General features: G+C 37.7%; 1 protein-coding gene, 1 long non-coding RNA gene and 1 other non-coding gene across 3 annotated transcripts; all 3 read right to left on the bottom strand.

Moving 5' to 3' along the window:
* Positions 1 to 1,977: 1,977 nt before the first annotated feature.
* On the bottom strand, positions 1,978 to 2,059 carry TRNAS-GCU (transfer RNA serine (anticodon GCU)). Its single transcript has one exon. It is a non-coding gene; the product is annotated as a tRNA-Ser (tRNA).
* Positions 2,060 to 4,901: 2,842 nt separating this feature from the next.
* Positions 4,902 to 5,923, bottom strand: LOC110649668 (uncharacterized). The gene has a single exon (XM_021804341.2). The coding sequence runs from the start codon at positions 5,861 to 5,863 to the stop codon at positions 5,120 to 5,122; it is 744 nt and encodes a 247-aa protein (XP_021660033.2). The 5' UTR covers positions 5,864 to 5,923; the 3' UTR covers positions 4,902 to 5,119.
* Positions 5,924 to 15,459: 9,536 nt separating this feature from the next.
* LOC131177437 (uncharacterized) lies at positions 15,460 to 16,642 on the bottom strand. The gene is made up of 3 exons (XR_009146916.1): positions 16,555 to 16,642; positions 16,049 to 16,107; positions 15,460 to 15,484 (listed from the first exon to the last, which is right to left on the bottom strand). It is a non-coding gene; the product is annotated as an uncharacterized LOC131177437 (long non-coding RNA).
* Between the last annotated feature and the right edge of the window lie 346 nt (positions 16,643 to 16,988).

The raw sequence follows: 16,988 nt of genomic DNA, 5'->3' as shown, positions 1-16,988 counted from the left end.
CAATCTATAAGTGTTGCTTAAGATTCCTAACACCCCAACTCATTTTGTTATCATCCAGAAGGTCTGTAATAACTCTATTAACAAGACGTTTTTTAATTTGATAAGCTAGAAAATGTCGTTTTGCTGTGGTAGTTAACCGATCAAAGGAGAAAGTCAAAAGAAGAAATGACAAGACAATGCATGTGAACTGAATTTGGCAATACCCGGCAAAAAGGCCTTGCGTTTGATTTTGCACTGTCGTATCTTTTGAACTTTTTCCATTTAGCGAGAAGAAGAAGAAGAAGAAGAAGAAGAAGGGAATAGAGGAGAGAGAGGCCTTTGCAATTTGCATGGGTTTGCTGCCTTGACTTGGTTTCACGGGCTTGTAGGAAAAGAAACTCCTTCCGAGGAAAAGTTATGACCGGAACCTGGCACCAACTTATAACCCCCAAATATGAAGGACCAAAAATGGACTACAAAAATTGAGCCTGCCTAGCTTGCTTGTGTTTTGCACTCCCCAACGTTTGCATTAATATTAATTGTACATTTAATTGATTAATGTCGATTTTTATTTTTTTTATAAAAAATTTTCAACTTATTAATTACTTGTAAATTTTTTATTAAGTGATTGATTTAGTTATTTGAAAAATACGATGAAAATAATTTATAATCTATAAATAGATTACAATAGTATATTATCATATAGATTATATATTTATTAATGATCAGAATAATTACACAACAAATTAAAATATATTCATTCTCAAATTTTATATTATTTAATTTATTTCAATTAATATTAAAGTTATAAATTTCCTTTCAATTTATCATATGCACAGCCTTAATTATAATCAAAATAACACAATTTTCTACATTTAAACTTCGTTTATTATATAAAATAATTTATTTATAAAAAATATTTTTATTGTTTGAGTGTAATATTAAATTAATAATATATATTTTATGTAATGCATGTATAAATATTTTTATATTATAATAAAATTATTAAAATTTAAAAAATTACTTTCCATTTTAAGAAGATAAAGTGATTTTTTTTAAGAAGCACCTTATTTCTCTAGCCCATTTCTTAAGAGTCCCAAACAGAAAATGTAAAAAATATTTTCAATAAGAATAAATTATACAAAACAAATGGAGCCTTTGTTGGATGATTAATGAAATACAAGCCTTTAATTAAGACAAAACAACACAAATTTTGGGGAAAGTGATACTTAAAAATTAAATTCAAAAGACTAAAATCTATAAAATGTCATTTCTGAATCGTCTTAACTCATCTTAAGCCTAATTAATTTTTCTCTATTCACTTGAATATGTTTTATTATTTTTTTATTAAAAAATTAACTTATTGTTAAATATTTAAGTTTTTAAATATTATAAATTTACAAACATTATATTTATATTATCAAAATTACATCTAAAACTTAAATTTCTATCATATAATCCAACTTGACCTCAATCTTTTATGAGATATGGATAGAAGGACTGATTTTACGCTCGACTCGATGCATTATCATTCTTAATTAGAGAAGAGAAAATCAAAGTTGATAAACAAATAGTTTAGTATTATCTTAGTAAGAGATGCATGAAGTTTGGTGTGCTTTCGAAAATTTAAAATGAAAAAATTCAATTTAGTTAAATTATATTTAATAATTTTTAACCTAGAAATGTTTTAAATTAATTAAATTTATTTTTAAGTGAAAATTTATTTGAAAAGTTATATAATTTTCAAAAATGCAATTTATTTAATAAACTTTTTATATTAGAATATTTTAATTTAAATTATATTTATTTTTTATAAAAAAATAAAATAGAAATGGAAGCATATTCATTTCACATTTTAATTATTTTACAATAAGATAATTTAAATTATTTTATTTTAAAATTTTGTCAACTTCATAACAAAGTCATTGAAATTAATTGAATTCTTGGGGAAAAAAAATTCAAACGTGGTCGTTTTCTTGGTGAGAACAAAACAAGAATCGTGGCCTGTGAGATTCGAACTCACGCGGGGAAACCCCACTTACTTAGCAGGCAAGCGCCTTAACCACTCGGCCAAAGCCACGGCGTTGAGTCCATGAAATATTAAATTAATAAAATATTATAATTTTTTTTTTTTGTTGAAAAGTGAATTTACTTATTTATTTAATTTTTTTTTAAGGTCTCAAATCATTTACCATATCTACATTAAACTCTTGAACCTTGAACCAACTAATATTTTTATTATCTGACAGTGCAGGCCACAGCATGAGCGCCCAGGACTTGAGATGCTCCTTCATGGACATTCCATCACTTAATGGTGACATCTTCTTCACTTAAATGTTGTTGTTGACTTCCAAACATGCCTGATGCTTCATTATTGAGCTCCCTATGGCATGTCTTGTCGATGCCCAAGTCAAGTTCTCCCAGTACGTTTCTCTTGTTTACTTCTTTCTCCTCCTACTTCTCTCCTCTCTTTGTTCCCATTGCAAGTTCCGCTTCTTCATTGGTTATCTGCTGCACTTGCTGTGCTCTCGGTGGTTCAATTAGACCTCGCCACGGGCTGGTTTGGGGTCGAAACCATCGGTTCGGCTCAATTCAGGTTTGAAAATAATTTTAATTTGAAATGTTTCAATTCTAGAATGATTTTGGTTTGACCTTTGTATTCTCAAACTATAATAAATTTTTAGAAATTATTTATAAACTAAATAATTTAGTTTATAATGTAAAAAATTAAAAAGACTCAAACATAAACTTAATATAAATTTTAGAAAAAAAAATTTTTTTGAAACAAGGATTTCGATTCAGAATTATGAGTTCAAACTAGTCAATTCCATACTCAATTCAAAGAGAGAAGACCCTTAACGGGCCTCCAAATTCCAGTTTAGAATCGATTTAAAGTCCTAAATTAGGGATAACAACATGTCAAATTTTTAAAGTACTCGATTGAATTGAACCCTAATAGGATGAGTTTGGGTATTTTATAATCGGGTTTATGATTAGTTTGGGTTTGAAAAATAATACTTAAACCCCTTTACATGTTGGGCATCAATTATTTGAACATATTTATATAAATGCTTAATTAAATATAAAATTTATTTTTTTATAATAATATTTATAAAATTTTATATTTTTTATTTTATAAAAAATGAATTTAAATATTTTACAAAATTATTAAAATTTTAAAATATAAATTATTAATCAAAATAATTTTATATACAAAATATTAATTAACATATATAAAATTAAACAAATTTCAATTTTTTTTGAGTAATAATAATTGTGTTTAGAATAATTAATAGGTAAAAATAAATTTTAATCGAATTTAAAAAAAATTTAAATTTTAATAATATTAATCAAATTCAAGTAAAATAATTTTCGTGAATATTCTATATATTATTATCCTTATCCTAAACCATAGATCATGGACGATTTCGAGTTTGACCTGGACTGATCTTTGTCCAGTTCAAAAGATGAATTGGCCCTTGTCCGGGGTCAAGGTTCAATATCTGCAACAATTCACGGCACTTTGGGGCATCTGGGGGAGCTAAACTCTGGATTTAGCAACTCATTTGGCTGGAGTCTAGATAACTGGCTTGGAGGGTTCTGTTTATTTTTGAGTTTCTTTGGTGCATATTGGCTGAGTTATAAATTTAAATTAATTAATATTTTTATTATATATCAAAAGAAAGCAGCTGGTATTATAAAATTAAAATATAAATAAAAAAGAAAAGAAATTGAAAAGCAGCCAAATTTTGAAAGGAAATATTCTGTTTTGATGCTTTTATCATTCTGGTCCTTTGATCGAGTCTCTGAAATTGAGGAAAATTCTATAGAGTTGTTTTATATTATATATATAAAAAAAAGGGACAGCTTAGAGTTCATTTAATGGCGATATTGAAGGGATATTTATTCCATCACGCCTCTATCTTAATAATTTGTTTTTGGAATAGGTGGTGCATCGGTTGACGTGGCACGCAATCATTGAGGAAAAGAAATAATAAATTAATTATAGTAAATAATGACTTTATTATTTATCCAACCCGTTGTTAAAAATGGCTAAAAAAAATTTAAATTTTTTTATAATTATATTCTAATTTTTTAATAATACAACAGTGCAATTATACTTTATTATTAATTACACCGTTAAAAATTAAAAAAAAATTCACTTCAACTATTAATATCATTTAATAATTACATCTTATAATTTGCAAGATTAATATAAGTAGATATGGAGCTATTAATACCAGTTAATAATTATACCCTGAAAATTACATTAATTAGGAGATTAATATAATTGGAATGATAATTTTGTTAATTTTTAATAGTGTGGTTAATTGCTTGATATAATTATATTATTGTTAATAATTCAGGATATAATTATAAAAAAAAAGTAAAATATATTATAAAATAAGTAAAGTTTGAGATTTTTTTTTTTGGTATTATCTCGCCGGTACACAAAATGGTATCTATATATTGCTCAATGCTTATCCATAGAGATTTGAGAGAAATCACAAATGGGCGCCGTAAAATGATCGAACAGCCGGGTTTCACTCTATGGGCCCCAGCAACCATTTACATTGTGATTCACATGCATTTTTGGTTACGGGCCCAAGCTACACGAGGCATCAAAACACCACCAAGATAATGAATGATCTGCGTCCTTCTTTAGAGGGCATTAATCTATCACCTGCATTATTCCCTCCTCCTGCAGGACCTGATCACTGAAACCATCCAAGACCAGTTGAACAGGTGTAAAATCTTCCTGCTAAAGTACAAATAAATATATTTTTTTTCCCTAACATCAGAGCAACCAGCAATTGCTTTGTAGACCAAATCCCAATGATTGTTCTCTCCCTTTTTATTTTATTTTATTTTATCCTATTTCACTCTTCAAACTAGTTCTTGAGATATTTCTGGAGAGACGGTTATTCCAAAACTCGTAGGATATTTCACAACTATATGTGCAGAAAAACATATCAACTCGAAAACAAGTGAAATGAGATGCAACCTACTTTTATTTACAATTACAAGCTGTAGGATTGCTGAAGAAAATAACAACCAAAATCATATCACAACATTTGCCTAAACAAAAAAAAAATCTGATTAAATAACAAAACTGTGAACCCTGAATCTGAAATCTCTGTTATCTAACAGTAGATGCAACAGTTTGAGCCCACCATTTAAGATTATCTTTCATGTCCATCTCATTGCTCGAAGCAGGAAATCTCCAATTCATAAGTGGATCCTCTTTCTTTCTCCTATCCAAATTATTCCATGCTTCAGAAAGATAAGGCCTCGAAACTGTAGCCTTATCAACATCACTCTCTTCTTCTCCATCTTTCTTTCCCAATCTTTGCAACCCTGGAATTATTGAAACCAAACTTGAATCCTTGTCTTCCTCAGAAAAAACAAAACCCAAATCCATAAACCCTTTTAGCTCTTCAAATTCCAATTCTGACAAACTCTTGCTCAAAGTTTTCATCCCTCTTCTCCTGCTTCTCGCCTTCTTTTTAGGTGAATCTTGAACATATACTCTCCGTTTCTGTATCGATATCGAATTTTCTCCCTCTTCTTCTGCGATTTCTTTGCCTGAAAGGACGGTATGGAGTTTCGGCGTGAGGAGGACTGAGTCCGGAGAGAGAGATAGACCAGAGCCGACGCTTGCTTTGGGCAGCAACAACTGATCACTCATACACCTTGAAATGATTGTTGGGACCCTGGAAAGCTCTGGTTTTGGTGATTCTTCCTCATTTTGGTGATCTGGGTTGGCATCAACACCTGATGATTTTGACAAACGTGATTGTTTCTTAAAGAATTCCATCTCAAACCAGCATGAATCAAAGAGCTCAATAAATTCTTTCGCTTCCATCAATGGCGTGGCGGCCATACAACAGGCGAGAGGTCAATGAGAATCTGCAATTTGTGTGCAAGATGTGGCCTAAGCCCTTGCAGACTTTATAAAGACCGGACATGTACCCAAAATTGCCCTTCAGGTTATCAAGAAATTACCCAAAAGATTCAAATAATTGCAACACGTTTAATTATTACGGTCTTGCATTAACAGACAAACTTGTTTACTAATATTATTTTCCCAGCGAGTTGCTTTTGGTCTTAATTTTACTTTTATTTTCCGTGTTAGCTTCTTTTCCCGGAAAAGTAAAGTGATTGGAACGTGTTTAACACGAAGATGACGTGGCTTTTACACGAAGCAATATAAAATTATTGCTCTTTGGTGGGACACCGAAATTATTAGCAGATGAAACCATCAGATGTGGGCGATACTGTTGATGGATTGGAAGCCACCCATCATCTTGCATCACATCTCCATCTTGTTAGATGTGATTAAATATGCATCATATATTGTTTAAAAGAGATTTATTTAATTAAATTAATTATATTAAATCCCTTTTTAACAAGTATTAATTATTTTTTGCTTCTAAATTAGATTTGATGATGAAGCCATGAAAAAAAATATTTGTAATTAGAATTTCCTTTTTCTAAACTTATTTTTCAAAGATTTTGAGTGCAATTAATCACTACCCTTTCTATGGGTTATCAAGATATACCACTTTAGACATAATGTCACTAAACAAGTGCTGCAATCCATTGATTTGAAATTAGACCAACAAATTAACTGAAAGCTACTTGAGCATTTGTTGATCTCATATAAATTGTCTTCTTTTCTTGCTAATTTTGATAAATTTAAAACAATAATATAATTTGTTTTTTACAATTTTTTAATTGCATAAAATAATTAAAAAAAAAAATCAGTCATTCATAAAATTATCTATCTTAGTCATAATGGAATTCAAATAGAAGTTTATAATATAATATGTTAATAAGTTGCATATGATTAATAAGTTAGATAATATCAAGGTTAGGTAAAAATAAAAAATGGCCTGCAGCCTCTGCCCTGTAGTGTGAAAGACCAGAGTAGATAATTACAAAGAAGAAAATGAAAATCAATAATTAATGTTTAATTGAAATTATAAAATGACAGGTGGCATGAATATTCAATCTCAAAACCCAGTTGTATTGCCATGTCAACAAGAGAGAAGTACGACTTTTTTTATTATTTGAATTTGCAAGGGTATTATCGTAATTGAGTCTGGTTTTCAGGAATATTCTAACTCTCAGGAATCAATGATGCTTGTCCTTCGTCTGGGTAAGTGGCTAACTAAGATTATTGAAAGATTTTTTTTTTGAAAAAAAAAAAAAAGGGAAAAGACCAAATTCCACGTGCGTGTTGCCACACGAGGTGAGGTCATGCCTAACGTTCCGTGCCAAAATTTATAAATTCATTCATAATATTTAAAAAAATGTAATAATTTATTTTTTAATAATAAATTAATTATTTAATATAAAGTAATCAATTTTTACCACTAAATTAGATAAAATAATCTATAATAATCCTAAAAATAAATGGTTAGCTCAGGTGAATTGGAGGAAATTTTTTATTTGAATTATAGGCAATGGTTGAACAAGCATTTTTATTGTGAGAGAGTTGAAAGCAAATATTAATATTGTCACGACCCAACCTATGGGCCGGACCAAGACTAGGACACAGTAGTTAAAGCCGAGGCGTAGTAGTAACTGCTCATTAACCCAACTCTAAGGCCCATTTGGGCCCAATTTCAAGAAAACAAGCGGACAGTCGCCATAAAATGGTCTTTCCATCGGGGTGTTTTTGACTCACCCGAACTGTAAACACAATAAATACTCAATTGGGGAGCTAAGCTCACCCTCCACATACTCATCAACATATAATATATGGGAGCTCAGCTCCCTCATCCAATCCATCAACATGCATAACATATTTAAGTTTACAGGTCCAACATGATAAAAATATTACGTACCAAATTCAAATAAATATCGCTAACACATGCGGAAATTCTAGGAGTAATTAAAATTACACAATATTGATAAACAACTGCGAGGTAGAAAAGCGAGTTAACCTGAACAAAATATCCTCCTGGCTGTAAAAATTTTTGAACAGGAGTGAGCGTTCGACTCAGAGAGTAAAATATCAATTTTTAACCATAATCTCTATAACTATCTAAAACTAATGCACCCTGTAGAGTGAAATGCAACATCCACATTATTTTCACATCATAACATCAAAAAGGTAATTTAGAGCACTCACGCACCCTGTAACATCATTCATAATATATGGGAGCTGATCCCCTATACAGCTCTCTTAAATCCAACCTGGTGCCAGCGAAGAACTCAGCTCGGACTTCCACTTAAATACCAAATCGGGGTCCTGAAGAACTCAAGCCGTGTCTACCCAAGGACCTGGTCCCATGAAGAACTCAAGCCGTGTCTACCCGTCCTATCCATAGTCCACACCACATCACACGCACGCCAACGCACGCACACTGCTCCAAATTACCACAACAACATTCATGGCACATTAACAGTTATCAATGCAACATAATTCGTGCCTAGAGTTTAACTACATAAATATATGCATATAAGTGATGCATGGGCATGCTGAACATATAATAATATCAAAATTACAGTTAAAATTAATATTTTACTCACAAACTTGACGACAAATTACTGTGGCGGCGGAGGAAGAAGGCTGTCCCGGCTCACCTGACAATTACATTACATCTATTTAATAAATTTGACTCAATACGAACAAAGAAAAATATCAAATCGTCCTAAGTCGTGCAGAAAATCGTGAGTCTCCCTATACCTAGGACCTACCCGACTGCAAAAGGGCTAAAAACGCACTTCTATATTCAAAATCCATATATCAATAGTTCAATCATATCACACAGCCCCTCCTGCCCATCAAATCGATCATCAATCACAATACGCAAAATTTCAATTTAGTCCTTATTATTGATCATTTTTGCAAAAGCCCAAACAAGCTCTAAAAATTATAAAACTTTGCCCCGGTCCTTAGCAATATTACTAAGCTATTGCAAAAGAATCGTAATTTTCTAAGTTACCACGAATATTTTATGGATTTTTAATCCTATTTAAGCACTAGAAAATTACGTAAAAACAAGGTTTGGGTTTACCTTTGCCGATTCCGACTTGAACGCAGCGCTGGGGCGTTTGACAATGGGGCTAGCCAAAACCTCGCCCAATTCGAGACTTTTCCGAATGCATGCGGCGAAATTTGCGGTCAAGCCAATCGAATTTCGCGAATCGAGGATACCTACCCGAAGCCCATAACACGGGGTTAGTACATAAATTTTCAGAATTTTTAAGCTCATTTAGAGCTCGAAAATAAACTGCAAAGTTACGTGGGACCAACCGAAAAACGGTCTCGGAAAAATTCGAAATTTATGTCGTTGCGGCTCTCGACGAATGGAGCGTCTTGGTGGCCTCGGTTTTCGTGGGACTCACGGTTTTGAGAAATCTAGCCCAAAAGTCGAAATGGGCTAAAATCTTCCGAGCTAAAATCGGACAATTCGCTCGATGGATTTGGCGTTCTTGGTGTCTATGGAAAGCTCTCGAGTAGATGGTTTTGGACACAAGACCGGTCCAATCGGTGACCGGATCGGCGGATTTGGCCGAGGAAGGCTGAGCGGCGCGCAGCAGGGACTTTCACATGGGCTTCCGCCTGCTCAGGCGGCCAGTGGACGGAGGCGGCGCCGGCGAGGGGAGGACGCAGGGGAGGCGGCTGGCCGGCGGCAGGGGAGGGGAGGAGAGAGAAAAGAGAGAGAGAAGGGGAGAGGGCGTCGCGCGCGGGAGGAAGAGGAAGAAAAAGAGAAGAGACCGGTCCGATTCGACCGGTCCGATCCGGCCTGGTTCGATTCGGCCGGTTCAATTAAATACAAAATTTTGAATTTTTACTCGCCTTCCGAACCGAAACGAGGTCCAAAAATTCCGAAAAAATTCCCGAAAACTCAGAAAAATACGTAGACTCCAAATATATTTTTAGTTTTGCCACGTGGTCTTTAAATTAATTTTTAAAAATCATCAAAGTTTATATTTTCGAAAAATCGAACCCGATTTTTAAAATCCGAAAAATCTCAAAAAAATTCCTAAAATTCAAATAAAATTAAAATACCAAAAATACTCATAAATAATAAAATTTGGGGTGTTACATTCTTCCCCCCTTACAGAAAATTCGTCCTCGAATTTTTACACAAGGCAGAATAAAGTACATGATTATACATTGAACAAGTAAGGGTACTTGCTACGCATGTCCCGCTCTGACTCCCAGGTGCACTCTTCCACTGACTGACTCCTCCACAAAACCTTAACCATAGGGATCTGTTTGGATCTTAGCTGTCTTACTTGGTAGTCCACTATGGCTACAGGTTGCTCCTCAAATGTCAAATTCTCCTTTAGCTCTATCACATCCGGCTGCAGTACATGAGAAGGATCGGGAATGTATTTCCTGAGCATGGAGATGTGAAACACGGGATGAACGTGAGAAAGGTTGGGTGGTAGCTCCAACCGGTAGGCAACTGCTCCAACTCTATCAGTAACCTCAAAAGGTCCAATATACCGAGGTGCCAACTTGCCCTTCTTTCCAAATCTCATGACTCCCTTCATTGGAGAAACCTTCAGGAATACATAGTCGCCCACTGCAAACTCCACATCTCTCCGTCGGGTGCATAACTTTTCATCTCTTGAAAAGTCCTCGATCGTTCCACGATTAAAGGAACTACCTCTGAAGTGTACTGCACTAGGTCTACATCATGCACCTTCGCTTCCCCCATTTCTGTCCAACACAGAGGAGACCTACACTTTCTTCCATATAGTGCCTCATAGGGTGCCATCCCTATGCTGGAATGGTAACTGTTGTTGTAGGCAAATTCCACCAAAGCTAGCTGCTCATCCCATTGACCTCCAAAATCCAAGACACTCATGCGAAGCATGTCTTCCAGTGTTTGGATTGTCCTTTCAATTTGTCCGTCATGCGAGGGTGGAAAGGCACATCTTGAAGTTCAATTGTGTGCCAAGTGCCTCCTGCAACTTTCTCCAAAACCGAGAAGTGAACTGGGGCCCTCTGTCAGATATTATGGAAGCCGGAACTCCATGCAATCTGACTATTTCTCGAATGTAGAGCCGGGCATACTGTGCCACAGAGTATGTAGTCTTCACAGGTAAGAAGTGAGCTGATTTGGTCAAGCGGTCTACAATTACCCATATCGAATCATATCCTCGCGTGGTACGAGGCAACCCAGTCACAAAATCCATAGTGATCATTTCCCACTTCCATTCTGGGATAGGGAGCTCTTGCAGCTTCACGACGGTCTCGTGTTCAAACTTCACCTTCCGACAAGTCAAGCACTTGGACACAAAGTGCGATGTCTCTCTTCATGCCATTCCACCAATAGCTATCTTTCACATCATGGTACATCTTGGTGGAACCTAGATGGACACTGTAAAGTGTGTAGTGTGCCTCTTGCATGATTTCATTTATGAGATTGTCCACATCGGGCACACATATCCTAGAACCTTGCACTAGGGCACCATCATTGGCAAACCCAAACTCACCACCTTCACCTTCTTTGTACTCTTTCTATGATCTTCATCAATTGTTGGTCTCTGTGCTGGGAAACTCTAACTCTATCGCTCAAGTCTGGCCTCACTGAAAAGTGAGCCAACAATACCACCTCATCTTAAAGATCTAGGATTAAACCTTGATCCATCAACTCATGTACCTCTGAATCAATGGTCTCTTCTCTCTTTGAAATGTGCGCCATCGCCGGAAGATTTTGCTCAAGGCATCTGCCACAACATTGGCCTTCCCAGGGTGGTACTGGATGGTGCAATCATAGTCTTTCAGAAGCTCCATCCATCTCCTCTGTCTCAAGTTTAAGTCCCTCTGTTGGAAGATGTACTTTAAACTCTTGTGGTCGGTGTATATCTCGCACACTTCGCCATACAGGTAGTGTCTCCAGATTTTCAGTGCAAAGATTACAGCCGCCATTTCCAAATCATGGGTGGGGTAGTTCTGCTCATGCCTTTTAAGCTGCCTTAAAGCATAAGCCACTACCTTTCCATTATACATCAAGACACACCCTAGGCCAACTCAGGAGGCGTCACAATACACGGTGAATCATTCAACACTCACAGGAAGTGTCAACACAGGGGCAGTGGTTAGACACTCCTTGAGCTTCTGGAAACTCTCCTCACATCATCCTGTCCAAATGAATGGAACATTCTTCCTGGTCAACTTAGTTAAGGGAGCCGCTATCCTGGAGAAATCTTGTACAAAACGCCTATAGTAGCCAGCTAAACCCAGAAAACTTCGCACCTCAGTGACTGTTGTAGGCCTAAGCCAATCAGTTACAGCTTCAATTTTCTTGGGATCCACTTGAATACCGTCTCTAGAAACCACGTGTCCCAAGAATGAGATGCTTTCTAGCCAAAATTCACATTTTGAAAATTTGGCGTATACCGTGCTCCCCTCAAGGTCCGCAACACCATCCTCAAGTGCCACACGTGTTCTTCCTCGGTCGAGTATACGAATGTCATCTATGAATACGATGACAAAGCGGTCCAAAAATGGCTTGAACACCTGTTCATCAAGTCCATGAAGGTCTTTGGTGCATTAGTGAGTCCAAAAGACATCACCAAGAACTCATAATGACCATATCTTGTCTCGAAGCTGTTTTGGACACGTCCTCATTCCCGATTCTCAATTGATGGTAGCTTTGATCGTAGGTCTATCTTGGAAAAGAATCTAGCTCCTTGAGTGATCAAACAAATCATCGATCAGGAAGTGGATACTTGTTCTTCACAGTCACCTGTTCGGTATGCGTAGTCGATACACAACCTCAATGACCCATCCTTCTTTCTTACAAATAGAGCAGGAGCACCCGGGGTGAAGTGCTCGGACGTATGAAACCCTTGTCCAAAAGCTCCTGTAGTTGCTCCTTGACTCTTTCAATTCTGTGGTGCCATCACGTAAGGTGGCATGGATATGGGGTTTGTACCGGAATAACATCAATGCGAACTCTATTCCCTTTCTCGTGGCAACCACGAAGCTCTTCGGGGAAGACATCCATAAATTCTCCGACAACAGAACATTTTCCATGCGACACCTTCTACGGATGTATCTCTCACTAATGCCAAATACCCTTGGCATCCACGCCTCAACATTTTCTAGCACTAATTGCGACACCAAATTATATGGAGCCACGCTCTGTCACCATCAAAGCTAAATTCTTCCACACGGTATGTGGAAATACACCTTTGTTCCTGCGGTCTAAGGTGGCATAATGAGTTGCCAACCAATCCATCCCGGATTACATGAAATCCATTCGGTAGAGGAACCAAGTCTGCTGGGAGGATCTTTCCATCCACTACCATTGGGCTACCCGGAAAAACCATATCTACATCTATGTTGTCACTAAGTGGGGTAGCTATTGACAAAGGGCACTCTAAAGTTGTGGGGTTTCTACCCAACCTCATGGCAAACACAGGGGAGACAAATGAGTGCGTAGCACCCGGATCTATCAAAACACGAGCCTCATAAGAAGACTGGAAGAATACACGCCACAAGCGCATTGGAAGCTGAGCATCTGGTGGGTCGGGGTGAAAACCCGAGCTTGACCCCTACCCCGAGTGGCGAGAATCACGTCATCGACTTCTACCTCCCGACCGCCTCCAAATCCACGTCCCCCTTGTCCTCGGCCTGTTGCCATTTGGTGATCACTGCCATGTTGGAAGCACCCGGATACAATTGTCGAGGAACATTTGCAACAGAACCCTATGACCCCATCTGTGGCTCGCTGAACACGGGGCAATCCCTAGCAAAGTGACCTGGTTGGCCACACCTGAAGCATACTCCTGACCCCATCAAACAAGGTCCTGAATGTCCTCTTTCACACTGTGCACACGGTGCCAAAGAGGATCCTGAACGAGCAGAATCGCCTTGCCTGAACTATTACCACCGCTGGATCCGTACCAGTGATTCAGACCCTCGATTTGTGTCTAAAACCACTCCTCTTATTTCTGCTTCTTCCTCTGTAAGTAGTTTGGCCACCACTATCCATAGTACCCATGTGGGGAACACCTGAAGAACCCTCTGCTCTGTTTTTCTTTGCTCTTCCGCTGTCATCCACAGCATAGGTAACCTTAATCTGTCTGGCTCGATCCACCACCACATCAAAAGACTGATCAGACATCATGGCCAGATTCGCATACCTCCTGTCAAGCCCCTTTAGGAATCTTTTCACCTTCATCTTTTCTGTAGCTCTGCTGCGAGGGCATATCTGCTCAATTCGAGAAGTGCAGCATATTCATCTACAGAACTGCCATTCTGTCTTAAGGCCTCAAAGGCCCACTGCTTCTGATCTCTGAAGCTTTCTGGCACAAACCGATTGATAAAAAGTTCCACAAACTGAGCCCATGTCAAACCCTCCATCCGGGGTAACACGTAGTCATTCATCCATTGCCTAGGCATGGGCCCCATGACGTGCTGCATACACTCTATCAATCTTCTATCGATCCAAGCTGTAATTACGTTTCTGCACTGCGAGAATCCAAAAACCGATATCGTCGTCGACACATCATAAGTACGGGCACCAACTTCTTGAAGTTTATGATCCGCTTGTAAGATTCCTCTCTTAGTGCGGTGGATGCTGCTGCTGTGGAGGATGGACCATATACTGAGCCATCATGTCGATGGTTCTCTGCAGACCAGCTAGAGTAGCTGCCATGGGGTCCATGGGACCCTGTGCCATAAAGGACTGTTCCTGTACTGGGGTTGGCTGCTCCTCTACTTGAGCAGCTCTAGGCCTCCTACCCCGCCTCCTGGCGGCGCCTCATCTGTCTGGAAACACCTCGTCGGGCACATGCAGTTACAGTGCGATGGCGGCTCTCACCTTCTACGCATTTTCTGAAATTCGACATTAGCCCACAAAATTCAAAGCGCACATTATACACTCTATAGACTCATATTTATACATAACATATGGAGCGGTAACTAGAAGCAAAGATGACAATGCAAGGCGAATGTGGACCCTATATTTCGCATGTGACTCCTAGTAGACTCTTCCCAACACTTTAGACAACATTCCCTAAGAATCTGGAGCCTAAGCTCTGATACCACATTTGTCACGACCCAACCTATGGGCCGGACTGGTACTAGGACCTGGGCCAGTCTAAAGCCCCCGAGGCCCGTAATAAGCCTAACTATTCATTAACCCAACTCTAAGGCCCATTTGGACCAAATTTCAAGAAATCAACCGGACAGAGTCCGGCCATAAAATGGACTTTCCAACGGGGAGTTTTCGACTCACCCGACACAGAAACACAATAAATACTCAATTGGGGAGCTCAGCTCACCCTCCACATACTCATCAACATAAAATAAATGGGAGCTCAGCTCCCTCATCCAATCCATCAACATGCATAACATATTTAAGTTTACAGGTCCAACATGATAAAAATATTACAGACCAAATTCAAATAAATACTGCTAACACATGCGAAAATTCTAGGAGTAATTAAAATTACACAATATTGATAAACAACCTGCGAGGTAGAAAAGCGAGTTAACCTGAACAAAATATCCTCCTGTGGCCTGTAAAAATTTTTGAACAGGAGTGAGCGTTCGACTCAGAGAGTAAAATATCAATTTTTAACCATAATCTCTATAACTATCTAAAACTAATGCACCCTGTAGAGTGAAATGCAACATCCACATCATTTTCACATCATAACATCAAAAAGGTAATTTGGAGCACTCACGCACTGTAACATCATTCATAATATATGGAGTGATCCTATCTGACTCTCTTAAATCCAACTTTGGTGCCGTGAAGAACTCATTTCGGACTTCCACTTAAATACCAAATCGGGGTCCCAGTGAAGAACTCAAGCCGTGTCTACCCGAAGGCCAGGGTCCCGAAGAACTCAAGCCGTGTCTACCCGTCTATCCATAGTCCACACCACATCACACGCATGCGCCAACGCACGCACACCGCTCCAAATTACCACAACAACATTCATGGCACATTATGATTATCAATGCAACATAATTCGTGCCTAGAGTTTAACTACATAAATATATGCATATAAGTGATGCATGGGCATGCTGAACATATAATAATATCGAAATTACAGTTAAAATTAATATTTTACTCACAAACTTGACGACAAATTACTGTGGTGGCTGGGCGGAGGAAGAAGGCTGTCCCGGCTCACCTGACAATTACATTACATCTATTTAATAAATTTGACTCAATACGAACAAAGAAAAATATCAAGTACGTCCTAAGTCGTGCCGAAAATCCAGTGAGTCTCCCATATACCTAGGACCTACCCGACCTGCAAAAGGGCTAAAAACGCACTTCTATATTCACAATCCATATATCAACAGTTCAATCATATCACACAGCCCCTCCTGGGCCCATCAAATCAGTCATCAATCACAATACGCAAAATTTCAATTTAGTCCTTATTATTGATCATTTTTGCAAAAACTGCCCAAACAAGCTCTAAAAATTATAAAACTTTGCCCCGCAGTCCTTAGCAATATTACTAAGCTATTGCAAAAAGAATCGTAATTTTCTAAGCTACCACGAATATTTTATGGATTTTTAATCCTATTTAAGCACTAGAAAATTACGTAAAAACAAGGTTCGGGTTTACCTTTGCCGATTCCGACTTCGGGAACGCGCTCGGGACGTCTGACAATGGGGGGCTAGCCAAAACCTCGGCCCAATTCGGAGACTTTTCCCAGAAACGGTGCATGCGGCGAAATTTGCGAACGGTCAATTGTCGAATTTCCGCGAATCGAGGATACCTACACGAAGCCCATAACACGGGGGTTAGTACATAAATTTTTCAGAATTTTCTAAGCTCATTTAGTGCTCGAAAATACACTGCAAAGTTCCGTGGGACCCACCGAAAAACGGTGTCGGAAAAATTCGAAATTTATGTCGTTGCGAAGCTCTCGACGAATGGAGCGTGCTGGTGGCCTCGGTTTTCTCGTGGGATTCACGGTTTTCGAGAAATCTAGCCCAAAAGTCGAAATGGGCTAAAATCTTCCCGAGCTAAAATCGGACAATTCGCTCGATGGATTT

The sequence above is a fragment of the Hevea brasiliensis genome, unplaced genomic scaffold, assembly GCF_030052815.1.
Source record: "Hevea brasiliensis isolate MT/VB/25A 57/8 unplaced genomic scaffold, ASM3005281v1 Scaf479, whole genome shotgun sequence".
Taxonomy (NCBI): domain Eukaryota; kingdom Viridiplantae; phylum Streptophyta; class Magnoliopsida; order Malpighiales; family Euphorbiaceae; genus Hevea; species Hevea brasiliensis.
This window is presented reverse-complemented; position numbering and strand designations above follow the sequence as displayed.